At 26.1% G+C, this 27,178-nt stretch overlaps 1 protein-coding gene across 3 annotated transcripts in view; it reads left to right on the top strand.

Moving 5' to 3' along the window:
- The window catches only part of LOC114121609 (ankyrin repeat and fibronectin type-III domain-containing protein 1), a 145,986-nt gene that overhangs the window by 53,440 nt on the left and 65,368 nt on the right, over positions 1 to 27,178 (top strand). For all 3 annotated transcript variants that reach the window (XM_050210639.1, XM_050210648.1, XM_050210636.1), the window contains one exon: positions 16,931 to 17,112. In XM_050210639.1, coding sequence (XP_050066596.1) covers positions 16,931 to 17,112 — 182 coding nt within the window. The remainder of the gene's footprint in view (positions 1 to 16,930; positions 17,113 to 27,178) is intronic.

The raw sequence follows: 27,178 nt of genomic DNA, 5'->3' as shown, positions 1-27,178 counted from the left end.
TAATAATATTATTGTGCGTAGGTAATTCAAATTCCTAACAATAATTATTAGAACTTTAACGACAACGAGCCCCGGCAATAAGAGAACAATGATGAATTTCGTTACGCGCGAGGTTCAACATAATGATAATATGATTGGACACGTTCCACGCCGGTGTGAGCGATGGAGCGTAGAGAGAATATCGTCTTCAAATTGAATAATATTCTATTATTTAACACTTATAATGTTCTACGACGAGTACTTATGTATAAAAGTATGAAATATTTTAATATATATATATATATATTTTTAATTCATAATACCTGTTTACATAGGATCTTCAAAATTTCGAATGACAAAAATGGCAAGGAAATTATATCGGTCCTTACGCGATTCCCACCACCGTTTTGGTCGTACGAAATATTTTAGATGATACTGCAATCTATAAACATATATTTTGAGTACATTTGACATTCAAATGTGATGACGGGGTATTTTCTCTCCATTTTTTTCTACTACCGGGTTAGTGCGTTTCAATGCATAACGCAAACGAATATTCGATTTGAATCGTTATGGCTTAATGGTCGAACATATACAGAGTGTTGCGTTATCGACACTATATATAATATACATGGCAGGGATAAAGTTTAATCGTATCTGCGAGTATTCCAAAAAATGGACAAACATAAAGGTGCATTTTTCCATTATATAACGGTAAGTCGGTAACATTAGTCTATTATATCTGTTCGAATTTTGACGTATATGATACATAATATTATATGCAACGGGCAAATCAGGAAAAAATCTGCAATTTCCAGACCATATGCACAATGACCAGACAAAATTCGTTAAAATAGATGAAATAAAATTATTTACAACAATTATTTTATTAAATAGAGTATAGTGTTTAAGATTTCAATAAATAAAATAAATTTAAAATATTATTAGAAAAATAAAAGCCACTTATAATATTATTCATCGAGTAAACTTTTATAGTTCAACCAACTGTATAGTTAATAGAAAAATAAATAATCAATAAGAATACATTAATAGGTAATAGGTGTAAAATAAAACATTTGTAGAAATATATACTGACAGGCCATCTCACCGTCTGCTCTAAGATTCGTTTTTTGTATGCAATGATTTATCGTTAATTTTAAATTTAACACAATGTCTTCTGTTACAGCAGTGATTTACTCGATGATGAGGTACACTAAAAACCTACGCCCAACAGATTAACTTTTTAAAAAAAAAAAAATATTTAATTTTATTTATAATCTGCTTCACCAAAAATAAACGGTCCAACGCAACGGTTCATTATTTCATGCCCTCATAGCATTAAGTGTTGTTTTTATTTTTCGTGTGATTTTTTATGACAGATTTATTTAATGAGTATAGGTACTTTAAAATTCGTATTTTTAAAATATTAAATATTGAGTTATATTATATTCAATGTTAATATTCGTTTGATGTATGTATCTAAATAAATTCTAAAAGTGTTTAAATATCATCTATTGAGATTATTTATAAATATATAAATGTGATGTAAAGCTGTAAAAGTAAAAAAATTCAATTATATTTAATGTTATGTTATTATTATAACAATGATAAATAAACAATAAATTCTACGCAATCTCTTATGATTTCTATATACATATATAATTACATTCGCGAACGTCTCTACAACCGCGTAGGTGGTTTCCCCGGTTTCTCGTTTCCACTTCACCATGTATGTCTGACTTTCGCATAAGTTTTCTGTTTACCATACGTTTCGGTATTAAAACAAAAAAAAAGTTTTGTACCTAACAATCTATTTGACGTCTTAAATTACATAATATAAATATATAATTTTGGAAGCCATAATTATGAAGAGATTGCATAAAGAAGTACATTTTGAAAAGTTTTACGAAGCTAAGTAGAGGTAATTAACGAAACATTTAACTTTTTTACTACTTAACAATATATGCTACCCAAATTCAATTTTTCTTTTTTTTTATGTTTTTATTTTATTTGTTTATTTAAATATAATATTATAAGTTATAACACCCCCGAGCGCAGAGTACTGTATAAACTTTAATATTGTACATCGTTGGTAGTGGTGTTGAGAGGAGGTACATGTTGTATATTATTTATGCCTATATTTTTGTAAAACGTCAGTTTTGGTTTAGTTTGAAAAAAATAATAATAAAAGCAGTAATATGTATTTTAAATCTGATATTAAGTCAGTATACTTACTGTTTTGTTTTACTTTTTAAATCTATTTTTTCTGTAGACTGTTGACATTTTATCAATTACGAGTATATACCAAGAGAATATTTAAATCAGTTATATAATATATATTTTTTTTTTTACTAAAAAAAATAATTAAAAAAAAAAAAACAATTTATTTGTACATTGTAAATTTTAACACTTATAAAAATATTACAACCTTCGCGGTTTATTATTATATTTAATTTTTCTTTTTAAATTAAAACAGCAAATGGAAAAGAGGATAAATATAAATTACGTAAGTACCTATAGATACTAGATAGTATATTGTTTCTTGGTAATAGTTTTGAAATAGCCTCTAAATATTTTATCATCAATAATTAAAAAACTTAAATTACGAGCTTGGTACAAACATAATGTAACGAACAATATACCTAGTATAAAGGTTTTTTTTTTTAGAAAACATGCAATTATCTTTTTAACTTGAAACTATTATCGTAGAGAAAATGAAAATAAGTTAAAGACTCATTACTGTAACAAAGGTACAATTATACTAATGGGGCAATGAAGAACAAAATTACGTTTACTGGGCACAATATAAAATAAATGACCATGCCTATATAATCCTATAGTGAGTTCTATACCAATATCATTTAACAATTCAGGTAAGCTTATAGATCCGTTCAATAGTATGAGAAAATCAAAGAGTTTATATAATTTCACCTTTTGTTTAGAGGAAATATTTTGTATCGTAATTTGATATGGGTACTTCACTATGCACATGCTCGTAATGTCTAATTTAAAGTAGGTATATTATCATAGCTAATCTCCTGTGAATTTTCTCAATTTCTATTTATTTGGATCTTGATGATTTCTATTATTATTCGTGTTTTCTAATTTTTAAATTCTATCATTCGCCAGTTTGTATTATGAGTGGTATGAATGGAGCATAATCGTATTTTTTTTTTATACCAGAAAAAAGTTTATGTTTAGTTATGCATTTAGACTCGGGGATTAAAGTTTTTATTTATAATACTTTAATGTAATTATAATGCGTCAACAATCAACAAATTAAATATTATTACAATTGTACACATAAATATCATACGTTGGTAATGATATTACATTATAGCTTGACAATTATTATTGCTATAGTAACATTTAAAAGGTTATGATTAGAATGAGTACAAGTGTGATACAGTAATAAAATATAACTGTTATTATTGGGGTTGGGAATGATAGGAAGAGGAATTTTATTTAAACAAGTTGTTAAAACTCTAATAACACACAAACACGCATATAGTAGTTATACATCAAAAAATATTCACTCAAATATTTTAGGCTTAATTATTGAAATTTGTATTTTAAAATTATATAATTTATTACCGGGAAACAATGTATTATCTAATAATACGCAGAAGTATCTATAATAGGTACTTCCTTAATAATTTTCTTCTTTCCCAAATGCTGTAATTTAACAATAGCCAATAGGTAACGTAATAAAAAAAAAAAAATACAAAATAATTAATAATACAATATAAATACTTACATCAATGGCTAGTGGTGATAGTAAAGAATATTTCGTTGAAAATCACTCTACGTGCCATAAACACGTAGTATGTTATTAAATTATATTTTATGAAAGATTGTTTTTTTTTTTTATTTTTGAATATTCAAAGAAAAGCACCTAAAAGCTATATAGCTAATGCTTTAATATACTCGAATTACTAAAAACCTCAACTTCCACTAAATAAGATATTGGATTTAGATTTGAATATAAAAATTTTTTAACTTACGTAATGATTAATAATTATTAACAATGATAATTCATATATTATTGTTGAACAAATCTTACAAAAATTTCTATGATAGTTTTTCTATAATTCTGAAAAATAAATAAGTTACTAAAATATTCATTAATTTTATTAAATTACTTTTAAACAAACTACATTTTAAAATTAAATATAAATAGAATTGCATTTATTATTTGTTAAGCCTATATAGTATTTAGGTAAATATATTGCCTATATAAGGTATGATTATAAAATTAAACATGCTGTATTTTAGTGACTATACTAAATATTGTTTGAATAATTGAAGCGTGCGTGTCTTTGATGCGAATTTGTAAGAAGGAAAAATTAAACTTAAAAGGTAATTATTTATTTATTATATATATTTTTTTTATGGTAACCATAACAACATATTTATAAGTATTTGTAAAACTGTTCACGTCGAAGTTCAAAGAATAAACAGATTATTATAATAATATTATAATGTTGATATACATTAACTGTTCAAACTACATCAAAGAAAAATATAAACCAAAATGTGAACACTGTAGACAAATTGTCTGATGTCTATTTCTCCCTGCATAACGTCAAAGATTTTTTTATGAATGAGATATTAATGTGTTATACGAAAAAAGGTAAAAAAAAAAAAATAAATATTTGATACACAGTATATCATACCAAATAAAATACACGGTGACAAATATTTCATGATACATCGAGGATATAGAAAATTACAATTCAGGCTAGGGTGTCAGAATTCAGAAGGAAGCACAAAAAAAAAATGAAGACAAACCACCCACATAATATATAATTCTTTAAATTACCATATTTTCAACTACTGTGATCCATCATCGTCTCGCCAAATAATGGTATACAGAACCAAAATCTCTATGAAACATGGTATCAAACTTCTAATATATACGATCAATAATCTACCGTAACACAATAGAAAATTTATTCACCAATATACGACTGCACATCATAGTGTAATAATTAGGATAATACGTTTGAATTCATTTATTTATTTAGTTTATGAATTTTAAAGCGTTTACCACTCAAGGATTACTGTGATAACAAACTAAAAGTTAAATTGTCATTAGTTTCGAAAAAGCAATTCCAAGAAAGCTTGTTTTAAAATATTTATTTGGTATTCACTATTCATGTGGCTGTCATTATGGTTCAAACAATTTGTTTTATAAGTACCCAAGTTCTCAGAAAAGGATAACACTAGTATTATATTAAAATCAAGACAAATCATTGATTATAAAATATTAAGCTTAATAATCAATGACCAACACATTTAAAGCAACAGTTATATAATATTTTTTTACATACATCATTTAAATTATCAGTTAAATTTTCAGTATAGTATGGTAGTGCTTCTTAATATCAAAATTTAAATTTTTTTAAATTTATTAAAATATAAATTATCGATTATTATTATTTAACAACTTCATTACCGTGGTCTTTAAGACTTTAAATGTTGAGGGACTTAAATTCCTGCGGTAGACGAATGACATAAATCAAATTTCGATATGTGTTGTTAATAATGGACCTTTGAACGAGTGACCACGTTTCAAACGCGAATAAAAAAAAGACGGTCTTTGGATACCTGAACCCAAGAATAACCGCGAATACGGTCGAACCGACGAGAAACCGCGACGCCAACCGGAAGACTATAATAATAATATTATTATTCTTGTGATATCGTAATATTATCAACTACGCTAGTGAATCTGTCGAGTTAACGTCTTTAACGCGGTAGTAATAATAATTATTAAAGCTATCGTATCTACTTGCGTTTACCGGTCGACACCGTATCGGATGAATTCAATTACCTTAGAGTATATCATGATACATATATTACATATTATGTTACACGAGGTCTGTAACTACCGTAAGACGCTTAATATCGTATTATACTCATGGCGGAGTATCTTCTGTGACGTCCGACCCGGCTGCGGTGAGCCTGCAGGCATGGTCGCAGACTTAACGGAGTCATCTTATTCGCGGCGGGAGCTACCGACCTATGGTCATACTAATTTAATATAAATCATAATTTATAATATACGGTCGTCGATGCGAGTGCATCGTGGTGGTGATGTGATAATAATATTCAAAAGTTACACGCCGTGTTTCTATATACCTAATATCTAACGTCATCATTAGTACCTTAAAATATATTCGGTGAGATGACAAAAAACGAAATTTTCAGTATTACCGTCACAAAAAACAAGGTTACTTTAAAGGTTTTTCTCATTCATAAAACATCGTGAACAATATTTGACGGTGTCTTCTGCAAAATCTTCGTGAATAATGAAACGTCACGTAATTCAACCACCATTTTACACCAATGTTGAAAACATGATTTGGCATAATAATACTGTTATGATTTCGGTATTTCACATATTATATCGTTCCATCGTTCGATAGACACGCCAACTCAGTACCGACTAATATAATAGCCAGGTAACAGCTGACCAGTTTTCAAACATCAAAATATAATGATAAATAACTGTGGTACTGCAGCAGTGAATGACTAAATAAGTACATAATTTTTTATCCACCATGCATAGTATTATATTTACTAGTATTATAATGTTATGCGATTTTTCGCGAAAATACTGTAAAATATAACACATATATAGCTGCTACCGCTGACGGAGGTACGCCGCCGGTAACGCGTGTGAAACATCTATAAATTATTAGCTGGCATAAGATGGTAATAAAGTATAAAATGTGTTGACTAAATTACAGTGAAATCGATTGAACATAATATTATATAATATTATAGTATTATGTATTATCACATTCCATTCTGTCATATAACTTAATCGGTTATCTACTGTCTAGACTCTTTACGTTAACGACTCTTTTTTTTTTTTTTTTGGTGGTTAGGTCCCTTTAGGTATTTATCATTATATTTTAGTTACCTTCTGCAATAGACCTTTATTCACTTTTGATCGCAATTTATTATTAATAATCTACAACGATACGTTTAAGGAAAACCTTGTTACGAGTGGCTTTCAAACATACAAATATTAGTTTTTGGATTTTTCTCGATTTTAACTCATTTAAATGAATATTTAAACCCATAAGATGACAAATTACCAATACTTAATATGATTTTATTTTTTCGATTATTATTCTACCGTACAATTTTGCCGGGAAATCGTTCGTACGTATATAATTTGTATTTTACCCTTAGTACGAACTATATATAAAATGTATACTTAATCGATTTTTGAAAATAATATTAGTACACCGTTCTAACTCTTACATTTCTTAAGAATTACTTCTTCTATAGAAATAAAAATAAATATTATATAATAATCATATTTTTATAACTGAGTATGATGCTGGTGTTGACAATCATAATGCAAGACTATTGTATGCGTTTTATTAGTTTATTAGTGATAAAGTAAATAAAGCTATATTATGTTATAAGATAATATAATAGTAATAAAATAATGATTTTTATAAATTTCTATTTTTTTGAAAGCTTACTTATTAAGATAGTAACATAAATAGTTAGGTAATCACTCGGACTATAATATCTTCAAATAATCTAACGTGCTGCATACAAACAAAATATAATTATATCGTTATGTACATACATCTATAATATATTTTTATAATGGTTCATTGTAAATATACCAGAAATCAAAGCTGGAAATTTAGGTATCGAGAATATCTTAACATGAGGATAAAATAATAACCGTTAAGCATACTACATACTAGTATAGTGTTCGTGTTGTTACATGGGAAACTAACTACTAAATGACTAAATTTAATATCAATTGTAAAAATCGATCAAGTGAAATAAAAGAGCATTGTATTTACGAATCATGTTATATAGGTATATTAAATAAAAAAGAGAAATATAAACGAAATAATGTGCAATGTACATTACATTGTTATGATTACAGTATATAATATTATATAATTTATAATATATGTTTTTGAAATAACATAACGTCTACTATAAAATCGTAAGTCGTTATATTCTTATAGCAAAAATAAAAATAATAGTTTAATCATATTTGGGAGATGATTAGACTAGATAAATACCAACTAATAATATTTGTATAATCGTAAAGGATATTTTATTTACCTACTTGGGGTAAATTATTAAATATGTTCAAACATAGTAAAATGGCTTGTGAATGGTAAACACGTGATTGGTCACAGTTTGGATTTATTGATCATTTGCCGTCCAAGCACCCCCACGTTTTCATGTGAAATTGGTTAACTATATTATAGACTATAGTTGTTTAAATAAAACACGTTTTCTTAAATTTTTACTTTTAAAATTGAATATAGTTCGAATTTAATAAACATATAAAAATTATTCTGAAAAAATTTCATCTTTTTTCTGTAAATTTCAACGCATTTTATTCCACATTTGATCAAAACTTATATTTTAACCTTGAGTCTTTTGGTAAACTTAAAGTTTTCTACTTTCCTCTTTCTATATTTGAAATAAAAACGCACATAGAATATTATGGATGTATTATTATGGATATTTGTACATTGAAGAATTTTATTATTTTAAAATTTTTAAATAACAAATTTATACGTAGAATGTCATACTTTTTTTTAAACTACCATAATGTATTACCTCATAATCATACACTATTTAATATGATTCAAAAAAGATTTCACGTGATAATTTTAAGAATTATTTGAATTTATATACAAATTTATTTTACTTATAAACATATAAATGTATAATAATTTTAATAATAAACACACCTTAACTACACATACTTGCATAAAAAGCATTCGTATTCTTTACAAACAATATTCGGTTATCTATATAAATGTAGAATCATGCTTGATTATAACTATAACAATGTTCTAATACATATTATTATCTATAGTAATTTTTAGGTGTATTAATTGTATTTTAAATTTAAATTTGTATAATGTATTAAATTTAAATATTAATTGATTTCATATAATACTTATATTCTATACATATATTTTAATTTTATTATAATTCATTACAATATAAATAAGTAAAAACTATTTAAATTAGGTTAGTATCATGTATAATAAATTGATAAGATTTTAAAATTGAAGTTTAAATTAAATTGTATTTACAAAAGAGTATAATTTTATTTTGATAAGGTATTATATATATTTAAAATTTTCCAACACACATATACATTTATTGTGGAGAATAATATATTATTAATGAAGGTAGAAATGAAATATAATATACATAGTGATTATTAAAATTTGTTTAAAGTAGATGTACGCGGTTGCATCAATTTTAACATAAGCTATAAGACTATAAAGTTTGTTTTATTAAGATATACACTTATTTTATTACATCATAAATATGGTATTTTATAATTTTTGGAAGCTAATATATTAAAGTTAAATACGTCGCCGTTTAGTTTCTCGAATACAATTTATAAACTAGTAAGTAATATGTTTACATGATTTTCAAATTGTGTGTGATAAAATTTATGAAAATTACAAATGTTAAGTTATTATGCTATCATAATACTTTTTTCGCACAACATTTAAAAGACGTAAATCAAACGTATTTCAAATAAAAGTTAGTTGTATATAATTTTGTATGTTTATATGATACTATTTAATAAGTACTTTTTCATTTTTTTATTTTTATTTATTTAAACAAGTTTTCAGAACACGAAGTAATTTAAATTAATGTATAATATTATGCTAAAACTAAAGTTGTTTAAAAAAATAAATAAATTAATAATAAATAAATAAATGTTCATGTTATTATTAGTCAAATTTGTAATGAAATACTATTCGTATAATGCATATAGAATAAAGATACACATATAATATGTAATAAAACACAGTGTAAGGTTTGCATAGTTAAATAATATCCATATTTAGTTCTCAATAGGTATTGAAAGTTATGATTTACCTAATCCGTATTATAAAATATTTTATGCATTCGTATAGTTTCAGCTTTTTTAAATTTCCACTTAAAATTAAGTTAATATAATTAAATTGAGTGAATAATGATAGTTATATTTTGACTGAACACTAAAACCTATAGTAAATACATTAAAAAAAAAAAAAATATATACAAATAACTATTTATAATATGAGTACAATATTTAAATAACAATTAAAATAATTAATATTAGAATTTAAATTAGAATTTAAAATTGATGTATATAAACTTTGTATAGAAACTAAGGCGTTTTAAATTCTAAGTGAAAATATTGATTTTACAATGATTTATGTTTATTTTTATATACGTATATGTTCTGGAAAACAATTTTATTTTTTTTAAAGTGGAGGGAGTATGATAGAAGGATATATAGTAGACGTGCTTCGAAAGATTCATGTGCAGACAAAGCATTGATCGGAAATTGAACGTAGATTGAATTTTGATATGTATTAATTTTAAACTCAACTGTTTAACTATACGAAACATCAACAAATAACGAAAAATAAAAACTTAAGTGTACAGTCAAAATTTAAAACAAACTGAAAACGCTACTTGACACTCATAAAAGTTTTATTTTTTTAAATAATATAATGATTAATGACTGAAATTTAAAAAAAAACTACAAAATAATAATCTGAGCTAACTTTTATTTAAAACGTAATTTCCGCGAGACTTAATCCTTAACGAGGTGAGCGAAACGGGATGGATATATAGGCGTATGTCTCCACACTAAAACAACGAAGCACCGACATGCTGCTTGTTTTTTTTCGTTCTTTTTTGTTTACGCTGAATTGATAGTGAAATACTTTTTTTTATTTAAACTTATTTAAATCGTTAACCCTTCAAAACATAATATGGTTAAAAAAACACTCTGCGCATACCAAGTGTCCAGCTGAGCAATCGACCTTCCAAATCAGTTAACCTCAGAGCTTTTGCCACGCTCGGAACGAAAATAAAAGCAGGTGCGTTTCCCCACCCTCTTCTCTCAACATTTATACAACATAATGCACTTCCACTGTGAATTATGATAATTTAGTGTTGAAAAATTAATGCTTCGGCGTGAAGCTATACTGTCTGTCACCTCAATTATATTATATCGATTTTAATGAGACTCAATTAGAGCGTGTATAATTACATCGAGTGGGGCTGGCCATGGCCATGTGAAGTGTTAGAAAATTAAAAAGGACGAGCGATAACGTGCTCAGTTTAAGCTACCATAAGTAATTTATAAAAATTAAAACAAATATCTATCGTCTTTGATAAAGGCTATATGATCGTTTGGGGTTTATAGCACTCAAGGATTTAATGCCCAGTAACAAATTGTATATAGATATCTATGATAACGAGACTTAGTTGTACGTATTTTACATCTATATAAACAAAAAACTCAATTTTTTTCTATTTTTATACCTACACATATTTTTTTTTTTTTTGTAGTTTTATAGTAACATAGTAAGTGCAATATAGGTAACAAATATTTGATAAAATAATAAATTAATTAAACCAATTGTGTTTAAAATATATTAGATACCCATGTAATTATATATTTAATTGTTATACAATATAAATTACTGAAGACAAATAATAAAATAATTTAAGATAGCTTCTATATATGTTTGAAAGTATTGAGTTCAAAAAAATAATTTAAGCCCAAAATCATTTACTAAAATACAGAATAATTACGTTAAAACACATGCATGCTTCTAATTCATGAGATTTGCATAAGAAATATTAATATTAATAAATGTTTATCAAAAAAAAAAAAAAAAAAAAAAAAAATTTCAATCAAAGTACAAACTGAAAATGCTTGATTTGTTTTCGTAAATTTGAAATTTCTTTCTAGATTTCTACATTTTGGGTGTTATTACTACCTAGGTACTAAAAAATGGTTTGCGTATATGATAAAAAAAGCATATATTATTGTATTACTTCTTTTATACCGAAATATAAAATATTTGTAGTGAAGAATACCAAAAAACATATAACCTATATGAAATCAATTTTATAAGAATTTAGTAATCATACCATGTAATTATTACCTACAATTTGATTATAATATATCAAATTTGGATTTGTAATAGATTATCTAATACAATATGGTCACGTGTTTGAAACGGAAATAATACTTCGTGATAAAAATAATTAAAAGCAAATTTTTACAAAATAAATTAATAATTATATTATTTATGAACACAAAACCATAGAAGTATTGCAATAATTTCATTGCACATTAAGTAAATTCGTTTAGATACGAAATGCATGTTACTTGCACAAGGTTACTTGTTAAAATCTTTAAAAATTTAGGTATATTTTAAATATTAAATATACTCGTATTCCATGATACTGTTACACAAAAATATCGTAACAATAAAATTATTATTACATTATGCATTTTAATTTTTAAGCAAACATATGCATAACGATTTTCAATGTTTATGTAGAGTGACTGACCTGAAGCGGCTGAAACATAATACACAAATGTATATTGCATAAAATATAATACATAAAATATGATAAATAGTTTTAGTAATCTACTAATAATTAAAATAACCAAGTTTTATCAAAATTTTATTTAATAAAAGCTTTCAATTCTGTCTGAAATATAATATTATAAAATGGTAAAATGATGTATGTATATTATGTTATATTATATAGCGAGTAATATTTTTTTGATATTTGAACCATTAATACATACTTTATTACTCCTTGTTGCTGTATATATGTATGGAACACGTTCTAAAAGCTACCCATTTTTATATTATATGTTATTTTTTATACAAAAAATGTTAAAGCTCTATATTCTTATTAAGAACCTAGAATCAAGTCTGCTTTAACTCTTAAGCTGCATGACACTAAATATAATTAATAAACTCTATTCGTCATTACTTCTTCAGTTACATGAATATTTTTACACGATATAATACGATTTTCTTCTACTTCTTTAATATCGTTTGCAAAATACGTAAGGCAAGTCAAACATGTTTGAAAATATAAAAATAATAATAATACACAGTACCTAGTGTTAAAATTTTTAGTGAGCATAAAAGTTTAAAAGTTTAAGAATTCCAGTAAGTTTTTTGTTTTACTAATTTCTACAACAGTTAAATTTTTACATTGTCGACAGTTTAACAACTAAAGCAGGAAATATAATACAGCACATCTAATAAAATTATTTTTTTAAATGACCAAGAAACTCGTTGAGTATAGTATATTTTAGTATAGATTTATCGCTGAAAAGCGATAAAAAAACAAATTGCACGTCTTCTACAAGCATTCGTTGTCAACGAATGTATATAATTGTTCCTGCAATTAAATTAGTGCCAGTTGTAGGTACCTATAGAGTTTATGTTTATGATGTATACGAATATACATAGTGGCAATTTTAAGTCAAATACATTTTGATTTATATAATATAACTTGTTAGTTGTTTAGTATAACTATGCCACAACAATATTTTGGTGTATTTATTATACGTCAGTGAGCTTTAAATGTTACGTAATTTATCCAGTAATAGTTAAATTATAAATATTATAATAATTATTTTATTTTCGTTTACTATAAATAAGTTACAATATTGTAGGTAACGAATATAGAAGAAAATATAAATGTTCAAAAAAAATAATTAAAATTGTAACATTAATGAACGGAATTTTTTTAGAATATTCAATACCGTCATATTTTTGTTGACTCTATAGTTACTTATGATTACCATTGTAAAACGACTATATTATAATATAATATGATAATTAATATTATTGTCGTCCGGAGAGTAGAATTTTATATTTTATTTTTCGCTCTTTTGACCTCGCCCGGACGAAGGTCGTCGTTGTTATCGGCTACGCGTTCGTATTTCTAAAACAAGGGACGCTGCGCTGTGCGTCACTTGGTCGTTTACGATATTATCATTCTCGGTCGGCGCACGTTTCAGAACGTCAATAAACCACTGTCTATCCACAGTTTAGCGTCGTCTGTCATGGGGTTTTTAGCCGAAACGGTATAGTTAACCATCGTGTTCGGAGAACGAATAATAATACAAACCGAGTTGTACATACGCGTTAAGTTTGCCACCACGCAGTACACGTCGTGCATAAAATGTTAAATAATAATATACGTGTGCACCTCACTATAATATTATATATATATATATATATTTAATGTTAATTATTTTATCATTATTTATTATGAATTTTTTTTTAACAAAAATATTGTTATTTGTATTCGTTGAGGCCATTCGGTGACCATACACGTTATAACACTCCGTGGTCATAGCCTGTACTCTATGTCCTGTGATAACTAATAGCGCATTTGGGATCTGTAATAAAATAGCGGTCTGCGTCGGCACAGTGGCAACAAATCAAACCGTTTGCGCGGCGAAAATAGAATAAAAACTAAAAAGTTCGTAAGGGATATGGTGGCCATGATGTGTATTTGGTACACTACGGTTTGCAGCATCTCGACGCATTACACGAAGTTTAACCGCTAAATTAGAAAAATTAATAGAGGTGCTCGATTTACTATTTTTTTTTTTTTTTTGAAAAGTTGGAATATTCGTAATAAAATAATCACTACGAATAAATATTTTAAAAACGTATCAACCCAATCAGAATTTTTATCTTAATTTGATTATGTACTCAGGGATGAATCTATAGCAAAAATCTAGGATTAGGATTATTTTATTTTTCTATAAACCTAGCCTAACCTATAATCTTTGTACTTAATTTATTAAAAAATAAAAAACCCAAGATCCAATAATGTATAAATCCATAATATTATGTCTTACTATTTTTAAATTAATTGAATTCCTATATAATTAAATTGTGTTAGAATAAACGATTTCTTTAAGAAATATGTGCGATGAGCTCTAAAACGAACTTCGATCTTTTAGCCTTTCACTCTGCAGTAATATAGCCATCCCTGCAGTGTGTATGGAAAACACGCGCCTGAGTACCAGAAAAAGTGTCCATCTCGGTAGGATTATAATAGAAAAAATCGAATACGGAATGGAACAAACTCACTACAGTTTATATTATATATGCTACAACAATAAATGAGCGTCGAACGACGTCGCATCGACCGTACCAGGTATATTATACATCATTATAATATTGTAATTACGTGGTAGTTAATGTTATATAATGAGCGTATAATATGTACGACAGGAGACAACGTCGTCTGGAAAATATTTGTTAATTTCGTCCGCCTCCGCTCTGAAATCGTCGGTGAAATCCGGTGGAAACCGTCTAAATAGTCGCGTCATCAACCACCAATAACACTGACGCCACTACCTACCCCTCGGCCAGTAGTCGGTCTCATATCGACGTTATTATAATTATTATTATTTATAGACGCCTTTCGTCATAGACGCGGGCGTTCACTACGTCATGTTTTTATTTTTGACTTACGTCATCTCGGTGGCTCCGCACAGGTCCACCGCAGCACCACTCCCGTCGATGCGGATTTCTAAAACGATTGTCACGGCGCTCTTTCTACTTTAGCGTGACGTGTTGTATACGGCATTTAGACTTTACGTTATCATTGAATATTATTATTATTATTATTTTAATCGTAATGGGTCTAGTTCGACGAATTACGTATTTTACGATACCGCGAACGCGGTCACGGGGATTAATGTCAAACGGCCAGCAAGCTAGTCGGTGGCTCTAAATATTATTAGTCGTACCGGGCCGAAGATAAGGGATAATCCTCCGACCGCTATATATCATGTGTATGTATATATATATATATACGTATAATATGTATTTTACCTGAGCGTCGTAATCCGACACTCTACCGAATTGTCGGAATAAATTATAACCGAAAATAATATTACACATTATGATGTATACTCCGGAACCGATCGTACACGACGTGTAAAACAACGAGTTATATATATTTACCGGTAGCAGTCGTTGAGCTTCTTCGTCCGAGATCACAGCAGTAGACGTTCGACGACCCCGTTCTCATATTTTATATATATATATATATATAATACACGTGCTGTACTACTCGTGTGTGTGTGTGTCGTAATATTATATTAATATTATTACTATATATACTCGCGAGCGCGATGTTTAATTTATTTTCACGGTCCGCTGCGACGAGTGGCAGGCTGCGAGTTTTTCGATCCATTATAACCGATTTTCTCGCGCGCGTAGTATTATCATTCTGAAGTTAATTCTGACCGATGCCGCAGTTGACCGGAAATTCCGTATAGGTAGGTACCCGTTACGATAGAACGCAGATATACCGCCAATCGGACATCGCCGTGTTTGTACCGGGGTTTACGATTTGACGACAAAATAACATGAAAAGTATAATATCCCTACCGACAATAAATCGCGCGTTATACTTGTATAATACAAACATATACCTAATAAAATAATATGTACTATCTTTAATAATAATTATTGTCCAAACACGATTGATTTATTAAAAGATGTATTGCCTTTTTAAACGTAGCCTAAATTTGTAAAGTTGAACTATTTTACATTTTATTAGTAAATATTATAAATGCCGTAGGGTTAACTGCAGTGTCATCATGTCTCACGCTGGGTACTTAAAAAGATAATATATGGGTTGTCACGCGATATTAGAGTATTAGACTGTGTTGGAAGTAGTATTAAATATGCAGCATAAAAATCGATATTATTTTTAACTTTTCCCATTTATCACAACAAAGAGTATAACACTACCTGTCGAAAAGAGTTTTCGTATCCTAAATGAATAAAACAAATATCCGTCTACTCGTAGTAAAACTTAAAGCATATATTGAATATTGATTACTTACTTGATTATGCGCTATATTTTTTATATATATATATATATATATGTATATAAAGTATGTGAGTGTAATAAGTATACGTTGACGATACTGTGCAATTTTATTAATATTGATGTTTTAAAAAGAGCTTAAGGGAATGGATCGATTTGTCATTACGTTTGTGCTCGATAAACCGGTTGAAAAAACGTTATTACCTATTTAAAATAATAATTGAAATTATGTTCCCAGGGAAGACGAAGAAGATGAAAAGGGAGAAAACGACGAAGAAAAATTAAATGTGAACGACATTTTGGAATGGTTCCCAAGGTCAGTGTCTTCGGACAGCATCGTAGAGTCCACGTATTGTGTTGACTTGGTGAGAAGGTTACCGTCTCCATTGTCCATAAAGGTGAAAGGACGATTCTGCCCCGGTAAGTGCTTTGTGTTATATTATATTTTAAGTTTTTTTTTTTTTTTTTTATTTCTCGAGAATAGTTCCTCCCCATTGTCCACATAGTTCTCATCACGGTCCCTTTGACCAATTGATTATAATTTTCATTCCTACAGCTAGAGCCTAACAAGCCACTAAAGTGGTTTTGAACATTTCTTTAATAATACCACGAGTACACAACACATCGTATTTTGAAAAATATACTCTTACAAAAAAACACAATTGATACAAGTCATTCAGACTTCTAAATGTAGTTGGTACCATTAATTTGATTTGAAAATTTAACACAAATACGAATTATTTTATAACGTACTATATATAATGTCGAGTACGACGTTGAAAACAATACGGACGACGTTAATGTCGTATTAGTATAAATTAAATAGTTTACATTTTAAGTTAAACATGTATAATAAGATATAAAACAAGATATACAATAATATGTTATATATATATATATGACTGGGTACTACTATCGTTAAAAAAGAAACAATTGCTCTCGAGTATGAAAAGAACAAATAACATACACTAAAAATACTATTAGTACATTCACATATAGTGATGATACCACTCGTAGATATTATTTTAAAATTTACTTTACTAAATAACTTATGTATTTCATCTACCTGCCATACTATAATGTTTTAGAACAATAATACGTTCCAATGACAAATTCCCTATGGTATTTTAGTTTACTGAATCATATTGTGAACTTAGATCCTTTACTAAATACATACTAAATACCCTATACCTGCTAAATGTTAGCACTAGCTAGCATTTGACCTTTATTGAGTGTGGTGCAATATTGTTAACTCAAAAAAAATAAAACCCAACCAACAAAATTATATGTTGCCTAGTATTTCATATTATGTTTTTTTATGTCAATAATGTTTCGATGTAATATATATAATATGAGTTGACAGCTATTTTTAACATCGTTATAATATAAAAGTTAAAAGATATGTAGCAAAATATTTTTTAACGATTATTCACTATGCATAATAGTTTTAAAATAAAATATAATTGATTTTCTGAACGGCTAATCATATTATGAATGTTTTTATTTCAAAACATTCTAATTCGATGAAATATATTTTAAATTGGAGATTCTCATAATTATTATGTCCCTATTTTACGTTCATAATAAATACTTAGGAACCTAGAGATTAATAAGCACTTCAGTTTTTGTTTAATAGAACTTATATATTAAGTACCTACTTAAAGTACATATAATACATATATACATTGTGCATGCAACATTTACCATATGAATAATCGGTGTTTAGAAATATGAACAATTTAAGGCTAAAAGATAAGTAACACAGTTTTCGTTGTTGTATTCAGTTCGTTAGTTAATTTCCGTTCAAAACTTTATACTAAAAGTTTAACGAAAGTTGAAAGAAAAATTAACTCACGGAAAATACCAAACATTCATCAAAATGAAAACTTTTATTATTATTACTTTTTTTTTTTATTACTACATCTCTTTGTGCATTCATCATACTACGTTAAACATAAAATTATACTTCCACTAGATTTATATTGCATATTACTTACCTATAAATTATAATTCATCATAAAATCTTCATCAATATTGAAAAGTTAATTGTTGTAGAGTCTAAACGCTAAAAACTCTTAAGTTTATTAGTATAAAACATTATAATAGTATTAGAATAGCCATTTTTTTTAGATAACTACTCATTGTATCTATTATTAAATTAAGTATAATATATTTTATTATTGTTGTTGTATATTATAGACGTTGAAGATTAATTTACAAATATTTGTAATAAAATACCTACTCCATCGATAGACTAAAAGTATATTAGATACTTAAAGTATCTACTGTAGTCTGTTGACATTTTAGGTATAATAATTTATTGTAAATGGTTTTTTTTATAGTAAGTATACTTGTAATATTTTATTTTAGTTACTATTATTCTTTCGTTTCTTAAAATATTTTGTAACTATACGTATTATATTATTCCGTGTTTTATTAGAATGCGTAATTATACAGAAGTTATCTTTCGTCACTAAATGTCAAAATACGTTTAATGTTAATAAATTATTGTTGCCAATATAAATACATGAAATAAACATAGTTTTGAATATTATTATAAATATTGAAAACAAATATTTTATTTAGAATATTCGTAGCGTAGTAATGAAGAATACGTGGATACATATTTTGTTTGCAATATGAAAATCCAATGACGCAAATATTTTTTACAATATTATTATTATTATAATTTTTTTTTTTTACACTTGTAAAAATGTAAATTGTATATAATGATTAATGATTAACAAGACTGTTAATTTATTACTGCTCAGAAGCGTGAAAATACTTAACAATAATAGAATGATTTGAAATACAATAAAAGTTTTCACCAGGAGACCTTATAAGATTCAAATTAACAAGTAATTGTCAATTGAACATTGTATCATGTTTGTGTACAAGTGGACAGAGAACACCCTTATTCGTTATTTCATTTTACTTTATTTATTTTGAAAAATTGCGTTGAAGCAATAATATGTTAAAGCATTTCATACAAAAGAAAATTAATTTTTATTTTATCAAACATACGCATAATAGTAATAGTATTTTAGTAGGTAGGTACGAGTACATATTTTATTATGGCAACACACCTTCCTACTATATGGTTGAGTACGTTTATGTTTGATGTTACTAAATATTATGCACCAATAAATGAATTTAATTTGATTAAAAATGTATACGCAGTATGTATTTATCTTAGTATGTTTATATTTTATTATTTATCATATTCAAGCAATATAATAACGAATAACGAAAAAAAAATAGTAATCATAGATGATGGATGAAACATTATCGTTAAACATTTTCTTATATAAAAGTGTTATAACTTATAACTATTATTATATAATATATTAATATCATATAAATACATATTGATAAAATGAGACAGTTAATCCAATATTGATACTCGTTTCATTTCAATCGTTGTGATTAGAGTAAGGTTTGCAGGATATCGTGTTCACAACGTGAATTAATATGGAAATTCGTTCAAGTTGAAAGGCACTTTTCCATTTTGTCAAACTTCTTTTCGATTTTATATTTATTTTGTGTTATAACACTTATATAAAATAATATTATATTATATTCAAGGAATACGCAGCTTACAATAATTAATACTACGAATGTATGAACATTAATTTCCAATGTAGTACACACAGTATTATATAATATACATTATAAAACTAGCAATCAAATTATTATGTTCGTTTGTAAAAATAATTATGAATGATTCAATTGATAAAATAATATATTTTAATAAAACTAAAAAGTATTTACCGAATAATATAAAAGCTTAAATAATATGCATTATTCCATACACTTATATGATACAGATATCACTGGTATAACTCTTATCTGTTTAAGTTAAATCAACTAGAAAAAACGATAAATAGTAACTTTGTTCATAGGCGTACACACGGGTGTTTCAAGGTATGCTATAGCAACACCAGCGGGCTGCAAACACTCACAATTTTTATTTTTTTCTAATTAAAAATAGTTAGTAACGTAGAAGTTAAAATTTACAAAATAAGAAACATTGCAAAAGACGTCTAGAATTGTAATAAGAATAATATGTACCTACTGACGTATTATATAAAATAAATGAAATTTTTGTATTAATCAAATAAATAATAATATATATTGACTTATTGTATATAATTTTCAGCAACACCTACCACTAAGTCCTGCGCACGCCTATGACTTTATTAGTTATATACGTTTACATGTTAACATTAAAACCGTTTTAAATTTACAAATAATTTCATATTTTAAATAACAAGTAAAATGATTCAAACTATCATTAAGAAGTATAAGTATCCATGGATTTAAAAAGTTTTAACGTCACTGTGTATAAATTTTAGATTGTGTGTCATTCTACTTATTCTTCTCTAAATTTATTTCTTCTGATATATGAAATTCATTGGAAACTATTAATCAAGAAATAGGTTAAATGGTAATTTAAATTGCACATGAATCTTTCGGTTGAGTTGATAGCAAACATTCGTTTAAGATGATCAGATCTCTCACTCAATTTTTATGTCGGTTGATGGGTAATAAGAATAAATCCAACGTATACCGGGGTAACGAATACATTTATCCGAAAATAACGTTAGGAATTTATATTTTTATTAAAAATAAATCCACACACGATTTTATCACGATGATTTAACATAATTTAGTCTGGTTCTAAATCCACACTGACAAAACATAATTTATTACACAAACATTAAATATACAGAAAAGAGTTTGTTTCTTCTACATTTTTTTTATTTGTACCTATGTGTATGGAAAAATCATAAAAACATAATATATTATAGAAATTGCATTATTAATCAATAAATTATGTTTTTCTCTATTTGTTATATTATTATTAATTATGCTGTAGTATTTAATTGCTATCTAGTATCTATACTATATATTTACTGTGTACACTATATCTTATTGTCTTACGTTTCTATCAGGAATTATAGCAGTTAAACAATTAAATTAATAAATATTGTAACAGAAAATGTTCGATTTTTAAGATTTCAAGATACATTCAATCAATAATATTATACCAATGGTTTATATTTTATTTATTGATAAAAGGTAGATTAATTTTCCAACGTATTATAAAAATATAATATGAATGAATACGAAACAATAGTAATTGTTTGATTTTTAATTTTGTTTTTACACGTATTTACTTTGAATAGTATTTTTTATAGTATGTAAAAAACACAAATACATATTATAGTTCTACTTAATTAAATTATATTGTACATATCCTGATAGATATTAATGTATAAATTTACATAAAAAATCAATATAGAATAAAAAACTCCAGATGAACACAGAACTATTAATGATACATTATAATTATAATATTAATATGTTACTGCAGTTTATTACATCATATTAATTGCATTCATTGATTTATAGGTATTAACATAAATACCATTAACAAACAATATAGGCAGTGTTGTAAATATTAAATATTTTGTTAATATATTTTCAACTATGACTACGTAATTACCTTAATATTATTATTTACTGTCAAAATAATAATAATACATATAAAATACATGCTATGTAATTTGCTAGTTTGCGTGCGTGTGTACAAATATTATAACAAATAAGTTGTCCATTATCGCGATTTATATTGTGTACCTACTACAACAGTATAGTCTGTATAGATGTTCTCGATGGTTGGATATTTTTTTCTTTATATATTGTACGATTTTCAACACATTGCAGAACCCGAAAGCATGTTAGTGTTAATGTCTATTTATGGATTAGATAAATCGATTTTACGTAGCAGGCTTGTTTCTAATTCAATAAGCAAATTCAATAAACATTTTTCCGATTTTAGATAAAAAAAAAAGACCGGAATTATCACCATTTTCTACTACCTAGAAAATATTGATTAACGCATTATTGACTGAAAAAAAATGAGCATTAACATCATTATTTCCTAGTCGATATCGGCATATCGCATACGGTCTAATTTGAATGGAAATATTCTAATATCATTCAATCGACTGGTCGTTTACATTAATTTTTTTAATTTATGTCTTTGACTATACAATTTACATATATATATATATATATAATATAGGTATATACAGTATACAGATACCACAGTTTACCTATAACGAGATTTAATTTATAGAATTTTACTACTATATGTGCGGCACTATTGGACTCAATTTTGATGCAGTATAAAATTTAGGGTTAGGTTATTTTTCTGTAAACATGTGTTTCTACTTATATTATTAATTAGCAGTGAATTTCAAACATGCCAACACTGCGAGTGCATTACTAAATACTTATTGTCATGCATATTTGATATGTGTAATGAGATTATTAACTATTTTTGATTCGTAGTATAAAATATACTAACACTGAACTAATTAATAATTTTTTTTGAACGAGAAATAGAAAATTAAGCCGAAGATCATTATTAGAATTCATGATGGATTCCAAAAATCGTTAGTTAATAGAATAACATAATGCGTTAAAAAATTAACTATTGCGTTAATCAGTGGCACGACTTTAGTTATAAATAAATGACTGAGTTAATGTGAGAATTGAACTCATTAGTATAGTATCTAGCCTCTGGGATGTAGTTGTTATATTCAATATATCAATCCTTGTCTGCAGAGTGTCAAAATTACAATCATTCTCTATGATTTATGGAATTTCAAATTAAACAACTGTTTGTTAGTAAAATTTGTATGTTTGTTTGTTTTTAAGTAAAACTAGCAGACATTGTTAATATTATGATATTAAGCTATGTGTAAAACATCCGACATTTAAGCAGAAACAATATAATGGGTTTGTTCTGGAATAAATTATAATCGTGTCATAATAAATTTATGTACTTTATTTATTAATTTAGTATTTATTTAACTTAAAATTGCAATGATAATATGGAATCAATTATTTTAAAATTATGTATTCGATATTCTAATAATTTATTACCTTTATTTAAATGAATTTATTTATATTCAAATGTAATTATTATTAATTAGATAGGTAATGAGTTTTTATGTTTTTGTTAAAACTCTTTATTACAATGTTTATCTTAGAGACAAGCTAATGAATTTATAATCGAAACGTTTCAGAACATTTTTAATAATAATGAGAACAAATTAAAAAACAACCACATACTTTTATCATAAAATTGCAATGAACAATGTTTGATATCAATAAAAAATTATTTGGAATAAATTTAAATCCTAAGACTTTAGAGCAAAGTAACTTGCACTTATAACACCTTATATTTTAATCTGTATTTATTTTTTTTACAAAAAGGTGTTCGACATATTATTATAAGCTAAATTCTTCCAAAGTAAAAAAAAAAACAAATATAATATAATGTTATATTAATATGCAATTTACTCTTTCGCCGACAGCCATACGATATTTTAATTAAATGAAAATTTCAAAACACTTAGTCTACAAAAACGTATGATCTTTATAGCCTAACATTATGTATAAGCTTCCGATTATAATTGAAATGATTAGGTCTTTACTAATATTTTATAATAAAGATTTTAGTTAATTTAAAAAATACTATAATATTATTCAAACCAATTTATATATGTATGGTAATGTAGTTTTTATTTTGAATTATACGGTTGATAGTATTTTAAGTAGATACCCATATTTTAAATTAAATATTTTATAGCACTTAAAATGGCGTTTATTTTTATCAAAACTAATACGCTATATTAAATAATATATACTTAGGATCGCACAACAATATATTTCAACCCGAGGACATACACTTGAAAGCATAAACAACTATGGTGAGAATATATAGAAAAGGCAAACTGAGTGAATATCGAGATTTTGAGAAAGGTTGTAAAGTTGTTGGACATATGTTACAGGTAACCCGAAAAAATAAAATTGATGGAGATAGCGGAAACCCCTTACTAGAAAAAGGACCACGAACGGTGATAAAATATTGTAAAAGGAGAGTATTTGTATATTGTGCGCATTGTACACGGTACAATATATGCGTATATCTACTTATACATATGTATATACGTGCAGTGTACACTATACCTAGTGTAAAGTGAAAAAAAAAATGAAAAAGTTTTTTTTATACATTGTATCCATTATTAAGGTTTCCATACTTTGTAAACACATTGTATATAAATCCTGTCGTGAAGAAATAAATTATTTTTTTTTGCGAGTTAGTTATAATACATTAGTGTTTAAATTCCGTAGACTAATAAATTTAACAATATATTATAAAGGATACTGTGTTTTGTGTGAATTGAAATAATTAATAACAATTATTTGAGCTTCAAACTTACGTTTTTGCTAAATCAATTTTTTGTTTCAAATCACATTTTTATCAAATAAAAGTAAACAAATTAATTTCCTACGACTATTTTTAAACCGTCTATACTCTATTATATAAATTGTTATTTTTCATTTGTTTTGTAGTATGTTTACGGTTGTTTTTAGTTAAACAAAATAATTTACTGTGTTTGTAGGGGTAGTTGATGAAATTACTTTTGGTTCTGTTCAAATACACAAAGGATTAAAACTCGTATTTACTAACCTAAATTTCATCCGAATTATTATTAAAAATGCATATGATATAAAACACATTAATATTACTACTACCGCAGTTTCTCGAACAATAATTAAATATAATTTATTATATCAATATTGACCAGCCGTTATAAATTTAAATTTTACTTCACGTGAAACGAGCAGTTCCTATAATAACTTCTGGTAAGATATAACATTGAAATAGTTAGGTATTCAAAGGGATAATGGTGTTGGTAATGAGGGGTTCAGTGACGTTCGAAAAAGTTTTGATACGCAAACGTTTTGAATATGTGTAATGATGTGCGTCAAAAAGGATACGAACTATCAGCAATACAACTAGGTTGTTCGATATACATACAACCAGTTAGGGATTACCTACCTACTTGACATTCGATTTAAAAAATTATAAATGACGTATCTAGGTAAAAATAACTATTTGGTATATGATCAAATTGTAAAAGGCAATAAAAAATGTTTATAATATTATTAATATTATCGGTAACAAATACATTATGAATTTATGACATATCAATGAGATTAATACATTATATAATGAATATTTTGTTTAGTTGATTTGTGAAGTTTGTTCGATTCGGTAATTATTTATTTTTAAATTGTGTATAACTTTCTGTTATTAATTCTAATTATATAGACTTAAACTATGCACGCAGACTGTCACTGTCTTATAAGTATTGTTTATAATAATGAAATTTAACGAATTAACAACATTGAACATACAACATACATATTGTAACAAACGTAAGGCATGCACAAGTGTAAAATATTTTGATACCTTATCCTATATCTAAAATATAAACATTGAATATTAAAATTCAAAACTTTAATTTATTATTTTTTGTCTAAATATTTATGTTTTATAAATCCATATTAAATTACGAGCAATTCATTTTAAATGATACTTTTCGCAATCATTTTTGACATCTTATTTACACGTTAATAGGAATTATCCCGCCACAAAGATGCAATTTTAACATTTCTAACTTTTTATATCTTAAAAAATTAATATATTTTGTTATTTTTATAAAAATTTTCCAGCTTAGATTACAAAAAGAATAAATTTGCTTATTTTTTTGATTTATGTTTACAGCTTTACAGCTTTACATATTTTTAAATTAATCTAATCTGTTTCAAAAAGAAAAACGATTGGTAGTTAAATTATTAACATTTTAATTATTAAAAAAAAAATTAATTAATACTTTTTAAAATGTAACATTATAATACTCCTTAAGTAAATTTCACTATTCGATGTCTGTAATATACTAATATGTCATCAGTTTTTATTATAAGTAATTCATAACATATACCTATAATTAATCAATATAATAAAATATAGCTACTTATCGCCATTTATTACCTGTAAAAATAATTCTTTAATCGTTTAAATATTATTAGAAGATTACTGCAGGTCTGCAGACTAGTAATAATTAATTAATTGTAGTATAATTTAAAAAACAGGATATAAATATTTTTTAATTTCTCAAAAACAAGAATACTGATCCCCACTAAGACACTCGTGTAGAGCCGGTAGGGGCCCAAGAAATAATATAAATAATTAATTAATAATCGAAAAAATTTCTATGTATAATTTTAAAGAAACAAAATATATAGTCTACATAGATTTATTCATAGTATATAGATGTAAGAAAACTCCATATTGGAGAACTTGCAATTGAGGTTAATAGAATAAGAAGCAAATCATAACTAACATTTAGTTTAGAACTAAATGGTTATATAAAAAATGTTAACCTTAAGTCATGATACAGATTTATTTTATATCAGCCACGAGGAATTTTAGACAGTGTATAGAAAAGATATGTAAGTCATCTATGAATAGATTGTGATGGATTTCTTGTCTGGAGAAAACGCGTTTGTGAAAAATTCACTTTTGTTCTAAATTGATTTATTGAAAGACAAACTGTAG

Source organism: Aphis gossypii, chromosome 1, assembly GCF_020184175.1.
Source record: "Aphis gossypii isolate Hap1 chromosome 1, ASM2018417v2, whole genome shotgun sequence".
Lineage (NCBI taxonomy): Eukaryota > Metazoa > Arthropoda > Insecta > Hemiptera > Aphididae > Aphis > Aphis gossypii.
Note: the sequence above shows the minus strand (reverse complement) of the source record. Positions and strands in the feature narration are given on the sequence as shown.